Source organism: Periplaneta americana, chromosome 6, assembly GCF_040183065.1.
Source record: "Periplaneta americana isolate PAMFEO1 chromosome 6, P.americana_PAMFEO1_priV1, whole genome shotgun sequence".
Taxonomy (NCBI): Eukaryota; Metazoa; Arthropoda; class Insecta; order Blattodea; family Blattidae; genus Periplaneta; species Periplaneta americana.
In genome coordinates this window covers 90154336-90174546 of record NC_091122.1, presented here as the reverse complement: position 1 = coordinate 90174546, position 20211 = coordinate 90154336, and the positions used below count along the sequence as shown (strand labels likewise).

Genomic DNA, 20211 nt, shown 5'->3' with positions numbered 1-20211 from the left:
GAGGAGAAGTTATGAATTAGCTTTCCAGGAGGTATACATTCTGATTGAAAAATAATATACAACAGAAAATAACTGAAAGAAGCATTGAATTCTGCTAATTTTAAGGGAGCAAACGAAAGAAGTGAACATAATTAATAGTATATTATATAGAATGTTTTTTTAACTAATGGTGGGTACTTGACTGTTACTCGTTCACCTATATGAAGCCAATTGTGTAGCCTAATTTACTGTTGGAGTCGTTGCCCAGGGTGCACCATAGGAGGCTGGTCTACACTACACCAGCGATGAGATGAGGAGATGATGATGATGATGATGATGATGATGCTGATGATGATGGAGATTTGCTGGGATGTCACAGGGGAACCGGAGTTCTCGGAGAGAACTGAGAACTTCTATGTTGCCTGGACCAACACAAGTTATAAATGGGAGTATGCCAGGGATCGAACCCAGGTTCTCTGGATTATAAGTCCAGCGCCTTAGCCACTAGACCACTGTGGCGGCACATAATAGAAATAATTCTCATACATCTTTGAATATAGATTTATTCTATAAACACTATTTATAGAATAAATCTATATTCAAAGATTCTAAATCCATTGCACTTATCTGCCAAAACAGAAAGGGTGGGTGGATGGATGGATAACAGAGGGTGGAGGATGAGACAAGCAAGTCATATGCATTGAGACCATTTGTACGGGTCCATTGTGCTATATGCTTAGCAGCTTCTCTACGACCTAAACATCATCAAGTCATACAAGAGACTGAATGAACCTGAGGATGCTCGAAATCGGAGTGCTGCTGACATTGATCTTCGAAAGTTACCAGTATTCATAAGAAAGTGATTTTAAACAAAGACAAATGAAAGGTCGTTTTAAATATATGAAAAATGCTGTTGAATGTGCCATCTTTAAGTCACTGTGTCAAAGTAGTTGCCATATACTTACATTAATTACATAGCTTGTTGAATGAAAACCATTCTCTGTTGCTTTTCTTTTACAGACAGATTTAATGGGCAGTATAATACATAACTGCTGATGCTGGTAGTTGCCATCGAGATGCATGAAGTTCAATCAATTGTAGAAGAGTCTTCTTTACTGTAGGAATGGTCGCTGTTTTAAGGAAAGCGTCTCTTACGCTTGCAAGTAGGTTGGGAACCTGACTTGGGAGTTCATTCTCCAAGTCGCGTCCAATAGATGTTAATACAAAAAAGAGGGTATCAGTCTGAAAAGAAAAACAAAATATGTTTTTTACTTAGCACCATCTATAGAAAATTGTTGGTTTGAGCAGCAATTTCATTGGTTTTACTAATTTTCAATCAGGATTCAGAGGATGATGCAAAGAACATCGAAACTAGTCAATCAAATAACAGAACACCAAAAATTTATAATGTTAACATAGTGAAATCGTTATTTATTTATCGAAATAACATAACAGTACATCAATAATTTAAATCATCTACACAGTGTTTTTCATTTTCTAGGATATTGATCTTCACATATATGTGGTCTATACCGGTACTGTAAATATTTCCAAAACTGACGTCTCTATCAGCTTTCTTTGAAATGATATCAACAGATTGGTAGGCCTTATTTTGAATGGCAGATTAGCGTGAAGTGTATTATATTTTAATAAATATCAATACAAAAAATTGACAATTCACTAGGCTTCGGATAAAGAAGGACACCACTTCGAAACTAGTTAGCCAGGTAAATTGCAAAAGTTAACACATACCGGTAACCGTAAAGATATCATAAAGTTATTCAGGGAAAAAATTGAAGTTTTAAAAATGAGTATGTATGAAGATAATTAGGCCTATGAAATTTATACCATCTGAAAATGAGTGAATTGTAACTACGAGCTTATTATTGCTCAATTTATATTGATATCCATTACCGGTACCTAGGGGCCTACAGTCTTTTTCAGCTACGCAATAGTTTGTCAGCAGACTGCATAGTGGAGGAGAAAACCCCGAATCCTGCAAGTGGCTAAAAGATAATATCGTTGGCTTCAACCTAAGACTGATTTGTACTTTGAGCGATTGAAGCAATGTACCGGTATCTTCCTAACCTGTGTAATTGGCTTTCAAAGCTAGGGATATAACAACAGAAGATCTCCAAGAGCTACTACGTAGGATGAAGCTACTTAATCTAGGACTGAAAGAGCCACTGGCATAGCTCAGTCAACAGAAGCGCTTGTCTCCTGATCCAAAGCTGCGCTTGATGTGAGTTCGATTCTCGCTTGGGCTGATTACATGGTTGGGTTTTTTCCGAGGTTTTCCCCAACTGTAAGGCGAATGTCAGGTAATCTATGGCGAATCCTCGGTCTCATCTCACCAAATATCATCTTGCTACCATCAATTCCATTGTCGCTAAATAACATAGTAGTTGATACAGAATCCTTAAATAACCAATTAAAAAAAGACTGAAAATAGAACACTGGAAAATAGTAAATAGACAAGCTATTCTATGGGATAAAGATTAATCCTAGTAATCGACCAAGAATTAGCTAAAGCTATTAAGGAGGCCCACCTGGCCGCATACACTAGCATCAACTGGGGCTTGTTCAAGACTCTCTCTGATCCTACTAGCAGAAAAGAACAAAATGAGGAGACAACGGCTGCTGAAATGGAGACCGAGCTTGCGGATTTTGGGGAGGTTGATCTCCCTGTTAAATCTGCACACAAAGATGTCCCCATGTCAGCAGAACATGGTAAATAAATTTGTTTTAATATTATGGACAAGTTCATTTCATAAATTTATATCATAGTAAGGTAACTTCAGCACTTCTTTGCAAGAAGTTATCAGATGGATATATTGACATTGCCCTTATTCAAGAATCTTGTATTTTTCAGAGGCTCAGTCATTATTCCCATAAATGTAGATAATCCACGATCTTGCATTTACATAAAAGATTGGATAAATGCAATCCCTAATCTAAGGTTTTGTTCGAGAGATGCAGTTAAAATAGAAGCATCTATTGAAGCAGATAATTGTAAGAGGATCTGTGTGCTCCCTTCAGTTTATCTACCTTATGATGAGGATGTTAAATAACCAAGTAAAAATAATAAGAGGACAGACCACCTTCTCGTTCAATACCGTACTGCAGCAATGAGAGTAAAAAAAAATGAATTTAAATACTATTATAGTCACAATCATGCCATGGTATGAAAGGAAAATTTCACAACCTCGAGCGGGAATCGAACCTGCGACTTCCTGTCCTCCGGTCAGGCGCTCTACCACTGAGCTATCGAGTTCGTCTCACACCAAAGGCTTGGAATTATCCTTTCATACTGGCGACTCTGTTATAGAGTACTGTCCATAGCGTCTGATCTAGTCAGCACTGCTTATGGCTTGAAAGAAACTTTACAAATGTAATCTTCATCTTACGATGTTTGGTGACGTATACACGTCCGTTGATGTGACATATTAATGAATTTAAATACTATTATAGTCACAATCATGCCATGGCATGAAAGAAAAATTTCACAACCTCACATCAATGGACGTGTATACGTCACCAAACATCGTAAGATGAAGATTACATTTGTAAAGTTTCTTTCAAGCCATAAGCAGTGCTGACTAGATCAGACGCTATGGACAGTACTCTATAACAGAGTCGCCAGTATAAAAGGATAATTCCAAGCCTTTGGTGTGAGACGAACTCGATAGCTCAGTGGTAGAGCGCCTGACTGGAGAACAGGAAGTCGCAGGTTCGATTCCAGCTCGAGGTTGTGAAATTTTTCTTTCATACATGGCATGATTGTGACTATAATAGTATTTAAATTCATTAATATGTCACATCAACGGACGTGTATACGTCACCAAACATCGTAAGATGAAGATTACATTAAAAAAAAAAAAAACTTATCATTGGCTATGACTCCAACACTCATCACATATGGGAGAGCTCAGACATCAACCATAAAGGAGGAGGGTAATTGATGGAATTTCTGGTGAGTACTAATTTAAATATACTCAAAAAAAGGTAATTAACCTACTTTTGTAATTAAAAATAGAAAAAAGGTAATTGACATAATACTAGGGACCAATAAAATAGGAAACCTAGTGGATAAATGGCATGTCTCCAATGAAGTCTCCATGTCAAACCATAATTATATATGCTTCAATCTAAAATCGGAATTAATTTTCATTATTAATGGAGAAAAATTCGCTTTGGAACTTGGACTCGAACTTAGGACCTTCAATTCTACGCTTTATCACTGAGCTATGCCGGGGCTCCATCCACAGCACCAGATCGAAATTCTCTCCTTACTCTCTTTTCAGCCTACTCCATATTTGAATTGGGGAGTGCAGAAACAGCACATGTCACTATGTGTGGTGTATTGACATGTGCTGTTTCTGCAATCCCCGATTCATTTCGACATTACAGTATGTCATTGTATTCGTATAGGAGTGCACTCATATACAGTAAAAACCCTCGTAACCGGCACCCAAATAACCGGCAGTACCAGAACAATGACACTTTTGGCTGGTTCAAAAAAAAGTTTAAATCTGCCCTATTGCTACAGTCCGGGCTCTCAGTTTTGCCACATTAGGAAGTTCGCACAAACTTTCATTTTTAGTGAATATTCGAACATAAAATTAGTGTATTTGTGTTGTGTGATGTTTTAATAAATAAGATCCACACAGTTTTTATGTTTATTTAATTATATTCGAGTCGTCAGTGTTGCCGCATTAGAAAGTGCGCAATGAATATTCGAACCTAAAATTAGTGTATTATTTGTGTTATGTGATGTGTTTTAATAAAGAAAATCGACACAGTTTTTACGTTTATTTAGTTACGTTCAGGCTGTCAGTGTTGCCACATTAGGAAGTTCGCACGAGCTTTAATTTTCAGTGAATATTCGAACCTAGAATTGGTGTATTATTTGTGTTGTCTGATGTGTTTTAATAAGGAAAATCCACACAGTTTTTATGTTTATTCAGTTATGAGTAAGTGATAGAGTAAGCTTCACATGGCTGCAGTTTCAAGATTTGGCATCATGAAATATGAACTCTTTTTTTGCATATATACCAATATTTATTCAATTATCTGGCAAAATCTCGTATCCGGAACTAGCCTGGTCCCTTTGGTGCCAGTTAAAAGGGATTATAATGTACTGATATGAGGCATTCAGAGCTAAAGTGGATCAAGTCCATGAGCCGTAGTTTTGAGATAATAGGACTCATAGTTAACCTGCTCTAGTGGATTATCTAATTTCACTAGCAATAATTTTATTGCTCCATTCTCAAATTCTAGATTTATAAAATATAAACAATTGTGATGTTAATTGATGCAACGCTTTGGTGACTTGATCCACTATGGCTCAGAACTTCGTGAACAAATAATCTGAGCCAAAAGTGACTAGTGTCACCTATACCGGCGAATGCTTGGAAATTAAGACGATCTATTACTGCTCAGAAAATATCTAACTTCAGACAATCAGAAAATGAATTAAACTCAATGTATGAAAATTTGTGACTTAATCCACTTTAGCTCTGAACGCCTCATATATTAAGTGACTTGGGCGGCCAGGAACCAACAATTAGATCTCTATGATTATATTAATCTTTTAAGTCTATGTAATTCTCTGTTATGGTTATTATTTATTGTTAACTGATGGAGCCCCGGCGTACTTCAGTGGTAAAGCATTTAGTACGTAGAACTAAAGGTCCTGTGTTCGATCCCAAGTACTGGAGCGAATTTTTCTCTGTTAATAATAAATAATAACCATAACAGAGAATTCTGTAGGCTTAAAAAATTAATAATATCATCATATAAATCTAATTGTCTAACAGTACATAACTGTTGGTTCTCGGCCACCCAAGTCACTTAATATTCCTATATAATGACATACAGTACTGTAATATCGAAACACGGAGTAGGCCAGAAGGTAAAAACTAAGGAGACGAGTTCGATCCGGTGCTGTGGATGGAGCCCTGATGTTGCTCAGTGGTAGAACATTCAGTACATAGAACTGTAGGTTCTGGGTTTAATTCCCAGTGCTGGAGCAAATTTTTCTCCGTTAATAATAAATAATAACCATGACAGAGAATCCTGTAGGTTTAAAAAAATATCATCATCATATAGATCTAATTGTCTAACAGTACATAACTGTTGGTTCCTGGCCACCCAAGTCACTTAATATATAAGTGCACTCCTATTAATGACATACTACAGTAGAGCATCGATTATCCGAAACAATTGGGGTTGGGGGGGGGGGGGGATTCGGATAACTGATTTTTTGGATAACCAATCATTTACGAGAACAAATTGTACTGGTGTCATGGGAGCAGTATGAAACAAAGAAACACTGATATTAAACACAAAACTGTACATATAGTATATATTTTGTGTCACATGTCTTACAAATAACACGGAGAACTGATTAGCCTAGTTTGACAAGTTCAAAGTGGTCATTACAGTAGGTCTACAGTTTAGGAAAAGAAAACCATTTTTTTTTTTCAGAGCTGACCGCTGAGACTCTTTTTTTGCCGCTAAATCCCGCAAACAGCGCTAGCGAAACTTTGCGTGCAAATTTGAATTTGCCAACTGGAACACTTTCGGTTAACCAAGGTTTCAGTTGATTGTTATTCGGATAATCGATGCTCTACTGTATAATATCGAAACATGGAGCAGGCCAGAAGATAAAAACTAAGGAGACGAGTTTGATCCAGTGCTGTGGATGATGCCCTGGTGTAGCTCAGTGATAGAACTTTCAATACATAGAACTGTAGGTTCTGGGTTTGATTCTCAGTACCGGAGCGAATTTTTCTCCGTTAATAATAAATAACCATAACAGAGAATTCTGTAGGTTTAAAAAAAATATCATCATATAGATCTAAAGACGGAGGTTTATGAACCAATGATATACAAGACTCTCAAGACAACTGACTGGGTTGGATGTAAGCAGGAGCTGAATAATTTCAAGGGAAAAATTGTTCTGGGGCCGGGTATCGGTCCTGGGATCAATACCTGGCCCCGGAACAATTTTTCCCTTGAAATTATTCAAATCTGCTTTACAGGGAGCCTTACCTGAAAGACTAGATTTGCATAAGCAGGAGCTGTCAGCTCTTGTGAAAGGTATTAACAAGAACATATATTCGAGATTAGATATGTATTGAGAAGTTTGTTGACGAGCTGCAACAAGCAATTCTCTTGGCTTATCATCAGAATTATCCTGCTAAGGTTGTTAACTCGTTAAGGCGTGTGTCTTGGTGTTGGTGGTCAAAAGAGTTGTCTCCTTAAGACCAAAGTAAGAAAGCTTTTTAATTTAGCGAAAAGAACTAATAATTGTAATAATTGGGAAAACTTCAAGAATGCCTAAGAAGAAAGCATTAAGAAAGGTCAAGCAACATTCATGAAAAAGCACTGTCAAGAAAATGATAACATACCTGCCAGTGCCAGAATTATGAAAGTGTTAGCTAAAAGTGCAATCAATAAAGTTAGCACTACAAATCAAGCTTTGAGGTATAACTCCCTGTATAGTTGATTTGAATAATTTCGAGGGAAAAATTGTTCCGGGCTCGGATATCGAACCCGGGACCTTTGTCATAAGATAATGAAACAGCGTACTACAGTCTGTGAAAGTTAAGGTTTAGCAAACCTAAAAGGTCGCTATTTTGGAAATCGCTTTCCAGAATTAAATGATCTTTTACAAATCTCCCTTAAGTATATTATGTCCTTCTTGAAGGGGTCAGAATTGTTGTGAGATTAAAGCAAGAGGTAGCACAAACGATCCTGAAGGGTTTAAGTGCTAGGGTCATTAATAAAATTGAATCCCTCTGTAAATACCATACCATACTAAGATGATGGGGGGAAAGGAACTGGCCACCCTATTCCATTATCTCCTGGCTTAGTTGCCTCATGAGTGATTGAATCCTTATTGGGAGATATTAATAATTTTGAGTTGTTACTTATCACTCGACAATTCCGAGTTCTAACTCGCATGTGTATTAATAAACATACTTATCTCTCAATCAGTCTGGCACTGACCTTTGATCCTTGAGTTACAAGTCTCGATGACGCAACAGACGAGAGACAAGTCATTATTCTATATTAATAAACGTTACTACTCACTCATATAATTGAGTTTATACTATCAACTTTCTGAGTTAACTGAATAGGTGACTCAAAGCGGTTGAGTGAAGTTAAAAAATCGTAATGACGAGGTACATTATTGTTGTATAACGCAGAAGAAAAGGTATAAACATCGTAGACAAGCTTGTAAACATAGTTACAAAGATTTGTACAAATTTAAGAAGGAGAACGTACAGTGACTAGCGCGGAATTTCTTGCAAGATTCAAATGGCAGAAGAGGAAGAGCTCTCGATAATGAAATGAAAATGAGCATTTTCTTACTAATTGTGGGCGATCCAGGTTTTCAAATGGGCGTTCAAGAGGATATGGATATTTCCCATGGTACCGTGTCACTTTTCATTTCATTGTATTCCATAGATCTTGTGTTAGCATTAAAGCTTCAAGATACGAAACAAGAATTAAACAATTTTTTGATGAGATGAAGTGAGACCGAGGATTCGCTATAGATTATTTGGCATTTGCCTTACGTTTGGGGAAACCTCGGGGAAAAAAAAAAACTCAACCAGGTAATCAGTCCAAGGAAAAATCTAACCCAAGCCCGAGTGTAGTTCCTGATCAGCAGCTATCGAGTCTGCCGACTAACGTAAGTTACCTTGGAGTAGGTTATTTTACGACGCTGTATCAACATCTCAGATTATTTAGCGTCTGAATGAGATGAGATGTGATAATGCCAGTGAAATGAGTCCGGGGTCCAGCATCGAATGTTACCCAGCTTTTGCTCAAATTTGGGTTGAGGGAAAACCTCGGAAATGACCTCAACCAGGTAACTTACCCCGACCGAGATTCGAACCCGGGCCACCTGGTTTCGCGGCCAGACGCGCTAGCCATTACTCCACAGGTGTGAACTCAGTGAAAGAGTGTAGACCTACTCACAATGTACAGTAAAGATTTCTAAATTTTGGAATATCTTTTTACATGATGTCCTTCTATGTACCCTAGTCATTATCCTAATAGCTTTCTTTTATAAAACAAATTCTAACTGCTGGAAAGTTGCAGATTCTTTGAAATTAAAAGCATTTAATTGCGTTCAATTTCCAACAACTGTCCAAGAGTTACAGAATGCAAAAAGGAAGTATTCATTTCCTGACGCCATTGAAGCTGTGAATTATACCAATATTTTTATTTAAAAAAATCAACATGCCGATGAGTATTTTAGCAAAACAAAAAGGTGTTGCGAGCCTTAATGTACGAGGTATCTGCAATGTCAAGGAAGAATTCACAAGCGTGGATAATTATTTCTATATTAGGCCTATATGGAGAAATTCGGATGTTTCTAGAGTAATGATTGGCAATAATGCCAATGCACTTCTTCTAGGTGATATGGGCTATGGAATTCTGTGGTTCCAAGGCAAAACATGATATTTAAATTTTTGTTGAAAATGAGATTTTGCGATAATGTGTGCATCCTGCTGATATCTTTATTGTGGCAAAAGATAACATGTATATCTCTATTATTTTTTTGTCTAATCCATTGTTATGAAACACGATTCCTACGATTTTATAAGGTTGTTCAAATTATATCTGTACATGCTCGCTCTTGAAAAGTGAAAGAAATGACATAGAGGCCTAACACATTTTGCCTTGGAGCCACAGAATTGCTCCTTGCCTTATTACTTTACCATCACTCCACAGCAAAGAGCCTACAATAAATATATACAGGTAACGAAAGAACGTACGATTATAGAGGTGTTTCGGCCAAGTGAAGCAACAATTTCCAATTCTCCGTAGCAAAATAAGATTTACAATGGAAAGTGTCTTTGATCATATTGTGCTGCGTTATATCGCACGATGTAACTAAACACCTATTTGAAGATTATGAAGTTTCATTACTGTAGGACGAAGTGAAGGAAGATAGAGTAGAATTACCGAACAGGTTGTATCAGTCATTAGACATGAAATACTAATAATATACAGCGTACACATATAGGTAAGTTTATCATCACATTATATTGTTACACATTCATAAGATTTTTTTTTTTTTTTTGTGAAGAGGAAAAGACTTCCTATTTCTCATTTCCGGTAACTGATTTAGTGAATAATATGTGGTGTTGTTTCAAAATATTAACAAATGAAGTTTGAAACTGCACACTTTCCTCCTCTATGATCGAAACAAAAGTATATTTACAAATCGAATGTGACGAAGACTTCCCTCTGCAAGGAGCTCTAGTCTAAACATTGATAACTTGCACAGCTATGTCTAGGCGATAAAATGCGAGTAACAACTCAGAGTCACGAGTGAGATATGTCCAGGAGGGGAAAATATTTATTAATGTGAAATTCAGACTAATCACTCACTCGACCCTTTACCACTCACTGAGTTGTCCGATACATCTCACTCACTCTCAAGCAGTTTTATTAATATCTGCCATTGGTATCACTTAGGAGGTTCAGACCTGCCTTCGGACAGTTGACTAAATAACGAAAAACTAAGATGGTCGCCTCTGATTGAGGTTCTGGCTGATATGTACATCTATTATCAGGCAGTAATTACATCTTGCTTGACTATATGTGTCAAAGGAAGAACAACTGTTTGTATGCATCCGAAGTCTGATTAGTGTAACATGTAAATTAGTCAGCGATGTATGCAGTGGAGGGGGAAAGGAAGTGGCCACTCTACCCCATTATCTCCTGGCCTAGTTGCCTCATGAGTGATGTCTTGTTGGTGTCATTTGTGGGGTCCAAACATGTCTTCAGACTGTTGAATAAACAACAACTAAGATGGTAGCACTGGCATAGCTCAGTCGGCTAAGGTGCTTGCCTGCTGATCCAAAGTTGCACTTGGGTGCGGGTTCGATCCCCGCTTGGGCTGATTACCTGGTTGGGTTTTTTTCCGAGGTTTTCCCCAACCGTAAGGCGAATGTCAGGTAATCAATGGAGAATCCTCGGCCTCATCTCGCCAAATACCATCTCGCTATCACCATTCCCATCGACGCTAAATAGCCTAGTAGTTGATACAGCGTCGTTAAATAACCAAATAAAAAAAATTGTAGCAATTACGTTTATAATGGAGGAGAATTCCAGTAATTACGGTACTACAACGTGAATATTGTTATTGTTATTAATATACTAATAAATTAATAAACATTCAACTTTATCTGCTTCTTTATTGAGATCATGCAGCATATTTCGCTATGAGCTATTGGTCGTTGCTGGTTGTGGTTTGCTTACAAGCTATTGCGTAATATTGTTCATGCAGCTAAGTACTGTACTCACTATTAATGAGCCATTATGCAGACGATTAGCGTTCATTACACAATAATGATTGCAGAGAGATGGCTTAAATTTGTAAATACTTCATTCCTATGGATATAGAAGGCAATGTCATGGTTGGAGTACAGCTTTCCTTCGGGAACCATCAAGAAGAGCGGAAAGTTTGTTTATTAGCTTGTGAACATGAACAAGACTCAGAAGTAACTTAGATATTGTATGTAATGTGTAGAAAAGGAAAGATGCATGCACACACACTCATGTAACACTGTACACGTAGGGTTAGACTCGACTGTTTATACATAGGTATTCAAAATCTTCTTCAGACAGCAATAAATAACAGTGCCCCTCAGCTAGTTGGTTAGGTAATTTCATAAAAGCGGTGTACTAGGTACAAAGGCAAACACGAACCACATCTTAATAACATCATACTTAAGATGCTACGATCTGTGCTAAATAATACAAAAAAGCGACTTTAAATTGTTTTTCAAAATATTATTCATAATTAAGGCATATATAATTAACATGTAAGGTACACAAATTTCAGTAATAGGATAGGAGAAGCCTACCTTTTTTTGCTAACTTAATCTCACTCGAAGTAATACTTGTCTTTGTGTATTTACAGTAATTGATTTTAATTGTTATTTTTTTTAAAGCACCAGTAGGGGTTTGGAAGTGACAGCATATACGTATAAGCGGGGAATGTGGGGGGGGTCGGTACCGCCCCCCCCCCCCCAAACAAACAAAATTACATTCCGAATTAGGTTGGAATGTGACTAATACATTACTTTACTAGGTAGAATATGGGATTAAAGTTGGATCAATTCTCGGCTAAGTCAAAGGTATCACCTGAACTTTCCGTGTGCTAGTTTCGCCTATCCTTATCCTATGATATGAAAAAAATATAATATTTAATTCTATTTCTACTATTATTATGAAACATCAGCTACGACGTGTCGTCCCACACAAAACCACCCATTTGTACGCTTATCCACAAAGCCAGAAATTATCACACTGTATCTATGAAATTACCGTTGATTATATTGATTTAAATGACAAAACTGTGCTTAAAAATGAATAAAAGATGTAAATAACAGTTAATTTTCTTTTTTTTAATTTTGCCTTGAGTAGTTCTAGTCACTAGCCGGAAATATTACCTCTCCTTGTGAATTTGGTGGCTTGAGGCAGTCTAGACAACACTTGTACACGAGAGTGAGTAGTACCAGTCCAGGGGGCACTCCATCATATTGTGTCTTCAGCTGCAACTGACGTCTCTTCAGCTGTAAAATATTATAATTTTATACATTCCAGTTACTATTGATAGACAGTAAGGTGCAATCTAAAAGTGATTTTAATAAATGCCAAATACTGAAGTGATATGAAATGAAATTCACAAACTTGTTACAGTTATTAGATTACTTAAGTTGTGGAACATTATGAAATGTCACAGGTAACCAGTACCAGTACAACAAATTTTTTCACAGTTGTAACTATGGTACCGGCATGTGACTTTTTAAAACTAAAATGAGAAGAAATGATAGTGTTCTGACGAAGTTACAATGGAATAATACTGGCAAGCTAAAATTTGTCAGTATTCATTTCCTCCTCAGCCCTTCGACTTCCTATGGATTACCAAAAGTTCAGAAACCCTTTATTGATTTTCGCACAAGTTCGTAACAGGTATTTCATTATAATACCGGGTGGACAAGACGAAATGCCACCGAAACTACAGAAAACTAGTCGCCGGAGTGCCACTACCTGCTCCTGGGTTTATGGCCCTGTTATTCTCAGACTAGATCCCGCGCAAAGTACATATGAATTAGTTCGCAAGGTCTAATTGAATGATTAACAGAAATCTAGCAATAATTCATAATTTTTAACCATTCTTTTGCGCAGTAATAAAGATCCCGCCAATTTACTCAGATGTGTGCAACAATCGAGAGAATATTCTCGGACTACCAGATCCCATGCAACAAAATATTGCAGAAAGCAGTTTTCAGTTTTGTGCTGAGTGCCAAGTGTGTAAGTTGTGTCATGAGGTACACTGTAGAACAACGCACTTTTATTTGTAATACTTTCGCAAAAAAGTCTTTGTGGAGAAGGTGTCGCCGTAAGTTCCGTTGTCAATATTTTCCCGATTCCCCTGTGCCAGATAAAACAACAATATACCGACTAGTAAAAAAGCTCAAAGAGACAGGATCTGTACAAAATAAGAGGCCTCATGTGAATAAACGTGTATTAACAACAGAGGAGAAATTGGACGAAATAGGTTTGTGGTTAGAGCAAAGCCCTTACAAATCTTTGCGCCATTAGCACAACAAGTAGGGGGTGTCGAAAACATCTATTCAACTCGCCACTGAACTATTAAAGTTAAAAACCATACAAAACCCGTGTAGTGCACCAGCTTTTGGCCCCTGACAACGCAGCTAGGATTGATTTTTGTAATTGGTACCTTCAATCAGTCCCTGAATGAGGTTAGCTTTTATGTTTTTATTGTACCACATGTCACTATCGCTTTGGTGATAACATTTTTTTTTTTTATCCTACCACATATTACTATTGTGCTTTGACGGTAAGAAGGCCACTCCTATAGCATGTAGAGGCCGCTATACTTTCGGTTAAGTGGTGGCGTTTCGTCTCGTCCACCTGGTAGTATGATCTGTCAAATTACTGTATAGTCACAAATGTTTCAAGTAACATTGGTTTTCATTAAAAAAAGATGTATTAAGGTACGTATTACAAACCATTGGTTACTAAACTGACTATCATTTCTTGTAAAAGAGAAGTCTTTTATAAACAAGAAACAGGGACATTATGGGATCACCATGACTGCTTCTAACAACTTCTGAACTAGTGACCTAAATTCAACAAAACTCAGTAGAGGCATCATGACATTAGTGCACATTGATAACATATATCAGCGGTTTCAAATTACAGTACTTTTCTTCAAGGGCCACATAGAATTTGTAATGTTTACACGCAAGCCAAAGAATAGAAATAATCATTTAACTTTCCAATGCTTGAGAAAACATTATTTCTATTTTTGGTTAATTTCAGTAATTAAATATTTTTCATGAGTCTAATATTTGTTAACAGGAAGTTTTATTTTGTAATAGCTTTGTCAATTAATTAACCGGTGTTGATTCCACGAACTAGCAGAGTGCGTCATCCCCCTCCACAAATACTTTGATCCCCTCAATAATGCTCTGCCCTCCGTAATTGTCTACGATGTCTTGTATGGCGACATCAGTGCTCACCAGTCATGTAACATTGAACGCATAGTATTTTATATTTAATGACTGAAGAACATCTTAATAGAAGAAATCAATACGATGTTCACTGAAGATTTTATCGAGTTGAGGGTGGAAGAGATGTGGATTATCTCAAAGTATCTTGACGGTGACTGACAATCTATATCTGTAACAATCTTTTTATATCATTCATGTCAGAAAAGCTTGATTCATACCCGTATATGCAAGTTGACGCAAATATTGGCAAAATGTATAATCCAAGTTCTTGCAATTTGGAAAGTCATCGGCATATTTTGTCCAAAAATCATATAATTAAATTACTTAAGTTCTTCTGAACCCTGGATACCATATATTTCAAATTGTAGGCTACCTTTGTTTGCCTCATATAACGTCGATTATTGCTTTTATTTCTCCAGAAATATTATTTATCTGTGAAAGTGTTAAAATATCCACCAACTCACTGTGCAGTAAAATTTGTTTGGAAAAATATAGCAAGATATCCACCTAATATCGTATGTTAGGTATTTCATATAACTACATCGTCCGACTGATCACACTTCTTTTTCTATTCAGTTCCCAGGCATAGCTATGAGGTGTGCCTGTACACATTCTAAGTAAGGCTAGATGAACAAACTTTACCCAGTTTCTTACATACCAGTATTGTTTTATATCTTGGGATAAGCTTGTATGTTTGCTAGTTTGTCTGCTATAAATAAATATATAATGAAATGTTAGATCATACTTTTCTGGTCGAATTTGTTGCTTTTCACATGTCATCTGGTGGGATTAATGCACATGGGAATGTTGTAGTGTGAGGAGGGGTTGAATTACCTTTGGCACACCCATATTTCCATATGGGCCATAACGAAACCTGTAATAGCCCACATGTGGCCCGTAGGTAGCCTATTGGGAGTCTCTGCCATATAGTATAATGAGCATTACAATACAATTTTTTTAAAACCCTAAAATTTAGCAGGGTGAAATATCTTGAAATTTTTACCAGAGCAAGAAACAGAAATAGCGATCCAGTTTGTAGAGAATACTCAGAAATGTTAGTACAGAATGGTTTATCAATTTTAGGACAAGTTGGACAAATTGTGGTCTATCAGTTTCCAATATCTCCAGATATGCCAAACTAAAATTTTTCTAGACTCTGCTAGTCCGGCAGTATCCAATTATATTTCTGAGATGGATGGTTACTTTAAAATAATAGGCGGGCATGATGGCTGGCAAAGCGTAATGATCATGATTAATAAAGTTGAATTTTTAGTGTCTGAGAAACTTTTGTCTGTAGGCCTACCTCTCCCATTAACGAGTCTGGAGAGACTGAATAAAACTTTGATCTACAAACCAGCAGGAAAATTAGTTACTGAATGCCACAAGAGCTATGGAAAGATAAACTTTGACATTTACTGTATACCGGTAACACTGATTACTGAAGACAGACAGGCCAAATGGTCTAACACGTGAATATATTGATGAAGAGCCCTCTCATTCAGATACAGAATCCTTTCATGTGCAGTAATTCTGTTCTTTCAATAAAACTATACTCTTAAAATTTGTTGCTCAAGCCAGATTTTAACCTACGAACCCCACAAGCATTTAATAACGGGCATGGTAACGATTTGAACACCAGGAATGGCTTGTTGGATAAATATTACATAATTACTGTTCAAAAAATATCTAGCAATATTTTCTGAATTCATGACGGAATTTTGACCCCAATTGTACATACCTCACAATACATCTCATTGAGAAATTGCATGAAGGCACAAAAACGAGGACTTGGTGAAGCACCAGAGGAAGAACCACTTTTTAACACACGATCTCGCTCTTGATACCACTGCTGACATAAGTTGAGAAGAGATTCTAAGAATGTCTCCTTAGTTTCTTTCTGAAAATAATGAGAACACTCTTTAAACACATATATTAAAAGCATATTGGTAAACATAACAGATATGTCATTATTCCATGATTTAAGATACAGTCAAACGATTTTAAAACTACAGACCCTATCTATTAACTTCATGCAAATTCTCACCTGTCAACACCATGTTGTAAGTACAAAAACTGGCGAGTCTGGACATTTCCATTAACAACTGAAAATCTGAGACACTTTCTTCTACTTTCTAGTGCAAATACTCAAGTGATTCTTTTTCGTTAATAGTTCCAGGTAAATACTGGACTTTATTCATTGGGAGAAAAAGCCACTATTAATGAATTTTCTTTTAAATTTGAAACGTAAAAATAATATCTTATGGATGCAGAACTAGAAATTTTCTCGCTTTCCACATCCAAAAACTTCTTAAGACCTCATTTTAGAAAAAAAAAATGTTTCTAACAAAGTTGCCGATTTGTTGTGGAAACCCAGAATAAAAAAAAAATCTATCGTTCCACTCAAAATATCAGAGCAACCCCTTGTGCCCCATGAGTGGGACTCAACGGAATACTGTCCATGACACAATCTGAAAGAGCCCTTCTCTAATGAGATTTGGAAAAATCAGCATTTAGTTTTATTCATCCATTTAAGAGAAATTAAGCTGTAACACTTTATGTGGGTCACACATAATTATATATGTTCTCAGAGGCGAATTTACCCATAGACAGAGTAGGCAGCTGCCTGTGGTGGCTGCTTTTTCAGGGGCAGCAAATATTTAAATAACAAATCTGCCTGTTAAGATGGAAAGCCACTATCATTATTTCCTTCATATGTTGAATTAATACGATATTTTGAATTATTATAGAAAGTGTTTCAATAGTCGATTATGGAAATTTTTGTGTTTTTCCAAAATTCGAAAGTTGCTAATTTTGAAACTGATTGGTCAGATACCGCTCTTTTCACAATTCCGGATTATAGTATGTGCTTTGATTGAGGTTTATGATAATATGTTGTTTTCAGAGCAGATAATCTTATCATTTGTAGCACTATGTGATTAGTTAAATGAAAGGCATGTATCTCAACTATTCAATGAAAGGCATGTATCGTACATATTCAATCATCTTTACATTTACATACAAAAATTAAACGGAAATGTGGAAATTTTCAGTTATTTTAAGGTAACTGTAACTCGCGGACAATTTTACTTATAAATAATATAGGCAACATTGAATACAGCAGATTTAACCAAACGTTGACATTGCTCTCTGGATGTTCCTGTGTAGCTCTACTCAACTGTGTCCAACTGCTCAACGGAATGTGCCTTCTCATGGCTGAGAAGGGCAAAACTTATCTGCACACAAACATGACTGAGAATCGTCTCACCTCAGTAGCTATCATCTCCATAGAGCCATTTTGAAGAAAATGGACTTATCCAAAGCATTGATCAGTTTGCTCAGCAGAAAGCAAGGCGGAAAATATTAGAAAGCTAATATTGTGTCTTGTAATTTTCAACTTTCAATTCTGTATAAAATTCATAAGCCTAGTTTTGAACGACTTTGCCCGCACCGAGTATAGGCACCCATTCTGAGATCTGGGATGAAACAAAAAATGGCAGAATTTCAAATTTTACTGTAACAACACTATGAGCCACAGCCGAATGCTAACGTTATTAGTAGTTAGACAATGAACCAATATAACCAATATAGGCCTAATGACACCAACTCTTCTCACTAAGAGCATGAGGGCTCCAAAATTGCGTATAAAATTAGTAGTACAGCATGACTTCTCTCAGTAATAAATCAGCATCGAGAGCAGCTACAGATCTGTGTAACTACTCGTCTGATTTGCAATCGCAAGTTCTGAAACATTAACATGATAATAGAAGTGTACGATAGACTTTGAGTAATCCATAGTGAAAAATTTGTTTTGAGGTGGACTAATTTCGGAATATTGCTTCATATGAGGGGAAAATATATTGCTTGCCTTTCATTAATTACTTCTCTTCCTATACTCTCAATTTGTAAACCAAATCAAAATTAAACATTAAATCCAACATAACCATAGTTTCATTTCCGAAAGTGGGTGATATATTCTACATGCAGATGTATCTCTGATACAGTGCAGAATTGAAGACCTGAACTGACAAACATTCCAAGTCCACTGAAGTAAACTATTCAGGAGAGCAAGAAAATTACATAGACTTCCAATATAAGGGCACTGAAATAAATATGTCTGTATGGTTGTGAAACTTGGATTCTCACTTTGAGAGAGGAACAGAAGTTAAAGGTGTTCGAGAATAAGGTGCTTATGAAAATATTTTGGGTTAAGAGGGATGAAGTTACAGGAGAATGGAGAAAGTTACACAAGGCAGAACTGCATGCATTGTATTCTTCACTCAACATAATTGGGAATTTTAAATCCAAATGTTTAAGATGGGCAGGGCATGAAGCACCTGTGAGTGAATTCAGAAATATATATAGAGTGTTAGTTGGAAGATCTGAGGGAAAAAAACCTTTGTGGAGACCGAGACGTAGATGGGAAGATAATATAAAAATGGATTTGAGGAAGGTAAGATATAATGTTAGGGACTGGATTATTCTTGCTTAGGATAGGGACCAATGGCGTGCTTATGCGAGGGTGATAATGAACCTCCGGGTTCTTTAAAGGCCATTTGTAAGTTAGTAAGTATGATTAAAAAAAAACACAGGCTTAGATTCGGATTTGGGAAATTGTTTTTTACAGGATGGTATCCTATAAAATGTTGGGTAACTTTCGGTGCTGTACCTCGGACTCATTTCACCGGCATTATCACCTTCATCTCATTCAGACGCTAAATAACCTAAGATGTTGATAAAGCGTCGTAAAATAACCTATTAAAATAAAAAAAAGTATCCTATAAAAAACACATAATAATATCAGATAAAATGTAAAATTCGGGAATTTTGAACTTGTTTGTCAATTCAGATCTTCAATTTCTTTTTCCAATTTTTGTTGAGGATGAAAGTGGAGGGATACATATTAGGAAAAGAGGGACGGGAAATTCTTGGGTGCCTGAAGACGGCAGAATTGTAAATCCATCATGTATGTTCCTACCCATCACTTGGAAAGAAGAGAAGCACTACGATGATATCCAACTTACAACCCTTACCTCAATTATAGTTATGCACAATTTTGCAGCAGGAAGAGCATAGTAGACACTGGCTACAGCACGTTCCATTATCTGTCGTACCAAATCCATTAATGATCGGGCTGACACCTTGTTTGGATCTAAAATACAAACAATGTAGACAATGTAATTCACTTAGTAAATTTTTCGTATATACAGAGCTTCTATTCAGGGGCGTATTTTGCGGACTACCGGGGCTACCGACGGTAGCCCAAGGAAATTACAAAAGAAAAAGTTTATAATATAACATAATGTAATAATTTTGTACTACCGTATTAGTTTTACCACAGTAATTAAAATTAAAGTAATTGTTAGATTTATATGCGCTCTCTGCTCTCGAAAGAAACAAGTTGTCAAGGCAGCATCACTGGAGAAACCGCTGCTACGAAGGGTAGCCTGTGACCGTTTCGCTCACGTCGCACAACTCCCCGTCCCCCCGCTCCCTCCTGTTTCCATCGTGCACTGTAGGTGGGTGAGTTGCCGCTCTTGTGATCGGTTTCTTGGAAGGCGCAAAGCAACAATATGCTTAGTACGCTAGCTCATTAATGTGATTGTGTTCTTGCAGTGCAGTATTTTAAATTTGTGATTTGTTCGAGTGTCTAAGAGTT

The 20211-nt window shown here is 36.7% G+C and overlaps 1 protein-coding gene across 9 annotated transcripts in view; it reads right to left on the bottom strand.

Moving 5' to 3' along the window:
- The window catches only part of LOC138701479 (uncharacterized), a 316721-nt gene that overhangs the window by 11500 nt on the left and 285010 nt on the right, over positions 1 to 20211 (bottom strand). For all 9 annotated transcript variants that reach the window (XM_069828383.1, XM_069828381.1, XM_069828382.1 and 6 more), the window contains 4 exons: positions 19586 to 19704; positions 16294 to 16452; positions 12465 to 12587; positions 945 to 1221 (listed from right to left, as the gene is read on the bottom strand). In XM_069828383.1, the coding sequence (XP_069684484.1) occupies positions 1006 to 1221; positions 12465 to 12587; positions 16294 to 16452; positions 19586 to 19704 (617 nt within the window). In that variant the 3' untranslated portion in view covers positions 945 to 1005. The remainder of the gene's footprint in view (positions 1 to 944; positions 1222 to 12464; positions 12588 to 16293; positions 16453 to 19585; positions 19705 to 20211) is intronic.